At 36.3% G+C, this 5,636-nt stretch overlaps 1 protein-coding gene across 1 annotated transcript in view; it reads left to right on the top strand.

The window, feature by feature from the left end:
* Positions 1-2,022: 2,022 nt before the first annotated feature.
* Positions 2,023-5,636, top strand: part of LOC107674750 (NT-3 growth factor receptor-like) — a 160,854-nt gene continuing 157,240 nt past the window's right edge. Inside the window, exon 1 of the mRNA XM_016468843.1 lies at positions 2,023-2,091. Within this exon, the coding sequence (XP_016324329.1) occupies positions 2,063-2,091 (29 nt within the window). The 5' untranslated portion in view covers positions 2,023-2,062. The remainder of the gene's footprint in view (positions 2,092-5,636) is intronic.

The raw sequence follows: 5,636 nt of genomic DNA, 5'->3' as shown, positions 1-5,636 counted from the left end.
GGGCCTGGTGGCATTGTCAGGGTGTGTGTGGATCTGGAAGCATGTTTGCTTCTGTGTGTGGTTGTGTTCTGTCAGCGGCACATCTGTGATTTCTCCTGCTTGGAACACTTCTGTCCAGATTGTGTTTGTTTTAGCTGGCAGATAAGAAGCCTGTGGAATAGGAAATAAAGGAAGTGCCGCCGCATGTCCTGGCAATAGCTGAATTTAAATGCAAGCGTGTTTTCAAGCATATTCTGGCACTGATAATGGTGTTTCAGTGACACGGTAGGGGAGAGCTAAATTAATTATTATTAATTTAATAATTTTAATTATTTTCACTTGGATATTTTGATTTATTCAGAAAGGATTTAGCATCAGTGTGATTGAACCCAATTGACACCCCTCGACTTTTTTTTTACTACAATTTTGTTTTGCATTTAAATGCCGTTTTTAAAATTCTGTATATTTTACAAATGTTCATATCTATTGATGTTTTGACATTACGGCTGACAAAGAAAAGCTTTTTAAAATCTCATGTTTTTCTTGCATGGCTGGGATTTTATAATGTGCTCATTTATGTTTATTAGCATATTTTGTGCATGTAAGCACATTTATTATTGCTAATACTTAGGGTAAGTTGTTTGAACAAACCTCTTAAACTTTTGCACATAATTCATCCTGCACCGTTTGTGCTACGGAAATGAATGATACGTCAAATCGTGTGGCTTGTTCAGGAGAGGTGTTTTATTACTTTTCCAAGAAATCGGACTGCAATTTTTCCTGGTGGACAATAAATGGGAGGGAAAAAATCCTACAGACTGTCACTGAAGGAGGAACTTTTTATTTTCTCTTGGATTTTTGGATTTCTTCAGAAAATGTATAGACTAAAGCATTGAAAATTTGCTTCCAACTATTTTTTAAGAAGTGTATCTGTCGTTACTCAATTAAATCATACACCATTGAACTAAAAATACACAAAGGACCAAGTTATATTTATAAAACAAATGCTGTGTAATTGTAATGAAAATTGAAATATTTCTATAATAAGAAAGTCTATATTTATAATATACACTACTGTTCGAAAGCTTGGGGTCAGTAAAATGTTTTTGAAAGAAGCCTCTTATGCTCACCAAGGCTGCATTTATTTAATATAAAAATACAGTAAAAACTGTAATATTGGGAAATATTATTACAATTAAAAATAACAATTTTCTATTTTAATATATTTTAAAATGAAATTTATTCCTGTGATGCAAAGCTGAATTTTCAGCATCATTACTCCAGTCTTCAGTGTCACATGATCCTTCAGAAATCGTTCTAATATACTGAATTTCAATACATGTTGAAAATGGTTGTGCTGCTTAATAATAATAAATACAAAAAAAAAATTTCAGGATTTGATGAATAAATCCAAAAGAACAGCATTTATTTGAAATCTATTTTTTTTTTGTAACAATATAAGATTTTTTTGTGTCATATTTGATCACTTGATCAATTGACTGAACAAAAGTATTTTTGTTTTAATTTAAATTTTAATGATCCCACACTGAAAATAATTTTGGGATGAGATAGAGGTTTAAATGAAGCTTGCACATGATATGGCTATAATGAGTGCACTGTGTGTTATATTACGGACCGTACATTCACTGAGTGCTACAGTGATCCCTGCTCTCCCATATACAAGTTGACTTATGTCTCTGGTTGTTCTACACAGTATATATGATAATTACCTTTGTGCTCCCCACGTGTTCTATGCATTTGACCTTATAGTCTAGGGAGAACCAAATTGTTTTGCTAATTATTTCACGGTGTGGTTTGTATGTAATCGCACCCTTAGGCCATCTGCCTAAGCAACACACCAATGCCTCTGAGATGAATGTTTCACAAGCACTCGCTGAACTATGATACATTTTTCAAAACTCCAGGGACCTTCCATTGGGTTCCTGCCCTGGCCATCAAGTGGAAAAACACATATCCCCTGCTTGAATAAATTGGTGGTAATGGTGCTGTTTTCAATATTTTCTCTTTCTTTTGTAGACACATAGAGAACTGGACAGGATTGCAGATTCTTAAGGATGTCGACATGGAATTGTACACAGGACTCCAGAGACTGTGAGTATTAAAAGAACCGATCCTATACTGGTGATTATATGCGTTTTACACTGAAGCCTGTTGCACACTGAACGATTTAAGCTGTCGAACACTTCCTTTAATCTCAGGGTAAAGCATTACTGACATTTGCTCAAGGGATTGCTCGTGTTTGTGTGATATAATTTCAGTTTTGTTTGTCAATGAGGATGTCAAAATGTGAGATGATTGATCGCACATTCAACGCTGTCAATCGTTACTAAAGTCCTGAGATCTATATCACACAGATTGACAGCTGATTTCACACAGTCTCCAGTCGCATTTATCCAAAAGAGATTTCATTGGGGTTATATCATACAATATGACAAGTAACAATTGCAAAAAGTAACGGTAAAATCACAAAGCGTGCAGTGGGTTAATACATTTATATTGTGATATTATTAATTTTGTTATTGTGAAAGCTTTATTATCTTTAATATGAAGATAATAGATATATTTAAGACTTTTATATACTCTTCTATTCAAAAGTTCGGGCTCAGTAAGATATTTCTCTTGTGATAGTCAAGAATACAATCAAAAGCAGTAATACTGTGAAATATTATTAACATTTAGAACTGTTTTTTATTTTAATATATTTTATTTTGTGACCATTGCTACAGTTTTCATTGTCACATTATCCTTCAGAAATCATTCATGCTGATTTGGTACTCAAGAAACATTTATTGTTATTATTATTATTATTGGTTGAAATTGGTTGTGTGTAACTTGTAATATTTGTTCAATTCAGGATTCTTTGATAAATAAAGAGTTTAAAGAAAAGTATTTATTTGAAATAGAAATCATTTCTAAAATTCTTTACTTAAATATTTACTCTCATTTTTAATTAATTTAATGCTTTCTTGCTGAATAAAATTATGCATTTCCTTAAAAAATAAATAAATAAATATCTTACTGACCCCAAAACATGTAGTTAAAAAACATGTTAAAAAATCTTTTTGCACCTTTCCTAAGAACTTATGTTACTTATATTATAATAGTTTAAACTTTTTGTAACATTTTTATAACAGAGATTCACTGTGCCAAATGCTGCCATTACCAAGCATTTTAGAGAACAATTTAATTTCTCCAAAATTTCTCAGAGTCGGGTTATTATGTACCAATATCAAACTGGTTATTGTTTGAGAATTGTAATTTCTAATGCAATTGAATAAAATAACAAGTTGCTCATCTGTTCATTTCAGAAAATATAATCAGTTTTAACATCAGTGAAAAATAGTTAAAAGATTTCATGTAGTTAAAATTATATATATAAAGGTATATAGATGAAAAGGTATAGTGGGAAGAAACAGACTAGACCATCTGCTGTGGATCCAAGCCTCCCACAGAGTTTCATCACTCCCGCTTATGAGCTTCCCTTCATCTCTGTCAAGCCCTCCCATCTTCCTCACCCCATCCTCTCTTCATCGTATCCTCAAGACAGAGTTTCCCCCTCCACTCCCCTTGATCCCTCAGTAAGGAAGCCAAGTGGACTATTCCCAGCTTCCCATTTGCATTTTTCTCATTAACATTGCTCTCTTCTGCTGATGGTGGGCTCTCTTGGTCCATTCCACGCCTGGAAACGGCTCTGACCTCCAAGCCTCTAAATTACCCTCTGAGGTTCCACTAAAGGTCATCAGCTTCCGCATGTGTTGAGCTCTGCGCTTCACATCTTTTTTGAAGCACAAACACTGTAGATAGCAACGTTACATAACCAAACGCATGAATGCAGGACCTGTCTGTGGAGGTTTGGTGTGGAATAGTTTAGTTGAGTCATACAACATCTCAGCCCACCTGTGGGGTTTTGATGGGTAAGCTGGTAGTTTTGGGCACTGATATTATGTTGACTTAATGATGAGTTCAATAGTGTAATGCATGGATCTAATATAATGTTACACATCCAATGTTTTTCCCCAACAGTTCCCCAAATGTTAACATAAGAAATAACTGATTATATATGTGTGAATTCCATCCATCCATCCATTCATCCATCCATCCATCCATCCATCCATCCATCCATCTATCCGTTCATTCAGCCATCCATCCAACTAACCATCCATCCATCCATCCATCCATCCGTCTGTCCGTACGTCCATCCATCCATCTGTCCGTCTGTCCATCTATCTGTTCTTTCATTCATCCATCCATCCATCCATCCATCTATCTGTTCTTTCATCCATCCATCCATCCATCTATCTGTTCTTTCATCCATCCATCCGTCCATCTATCTGTTCTTTCATCCATCCATCCATCTGTTCTTTCATCCATCCATCCAACCATCCATCCATCCATCTATCTGTTCTTTCATCCATCCATCTTTCTGTTCTTTCATCCATCCATCCATACATCCGTCCGTCCAACCATCCATCCATCCATCCAACCAACCATCTGTCCATCCATCCTTCCGTCCATCCACCCATTCATCCATCCATCCATCCATCCATCCATCCATCCATCCGTCCATCTATCTATCTAGCTGTTCATTCATCCATCTATCCAACCATCCATCCGTCCGTCCATCCATCCAATCATCCGTCCATCCATCTGTACTGTATATCTGTCCATCCATCTATTCAATCGTCTTTGTATCTGTCATTTGTCTGTCCATCTGTATATTCGTCTTTTCGTCTGTCTGTCTATCTATCCATCTATCCATACATTCACATACAGTATCTATCAATCTGTCCATCCATCTAAACCAAGTCTTAAAGGAATAGTTCACCTGAAGATGAAAATTCTGTCACCATTTACTTGTTTCAAACCTACTGTATATGACCTCAGTTCTTCTGTAGAGTACAAAAATGTATTTATTTTGTTGTTTGGAAATATTGTTTGTACCCAAAATATCTCTTTTGTGTAAGCTGGTAGTTTTGTGCACTGATATTATGTTGAATTAATGATGAGTTGCTGTACAAACTTTTCTCAATGTTCTAACCTAAGACTATGACTGTCCACCCAGATATCCATCCATCTGTCCAATCGTCTGTCTATCCGCTTGTCTATCTATCTATCTATCTATCTATCTATCTATCTATCTATCTATCTATCTATTTGTTCTTTCATCATCCATCTATCTGTTCTTTCATCCATCCATCCATCCATCCGTCCATCCAACCAACCAACCAACCGTCCGTCCGTCCGTCCATCCATCCATCCATCCATCCATCCATCTATCTGTTCATTCATCCATCCATTCAACCAACCATCCATCCGTCTGTCCGTACGTCCATCCATCCATCTGTCCGTCTGTCCATCTATCTGTTCTTTCATTCATCCATCCATCCATCCATCCATCTATCTCCATCCGTCCGTCCATCCATCCATCCATCCATCCATCCATCTGTTCTTTCATCCATCCATCCATCCATCTATCTGTTCTTTCATCCATCCATCTTTCTGTTCTTTCATCCATCCATCCATCCGTCCGTCCAACCATCCATCCATCCATCCATCCATCCATCCATCCATCCATCCTTCCGTCCATCCATCCATTCATCCATCCAACCATCCATCCATCCATCCATCCATCCATC

Source organism: Sinocyclocheilus anshuiensis, unplaced genomic scaffold, assembly GCF_001515605.1.
Source record: "Sinocyclocheilus anshuiensis isolate Anshui unplaced genomic scaffold, SAMN03320099.WGS_v1.1 scaffold1093, whole genome shotgun sequence".
Classification (NCBI taxonomy): Eukaryota; Metazoa; Chordata; class Actinopteri; order Cypriniformes; family Cyprinidae; genus Sinocyclocheilus; species Sinocyclocheilus anshuiensis.
Note: the sequence above shows the minus strand (reverse complement) of the source record. Positions and strands in the feature narration are given on the sequence as shown.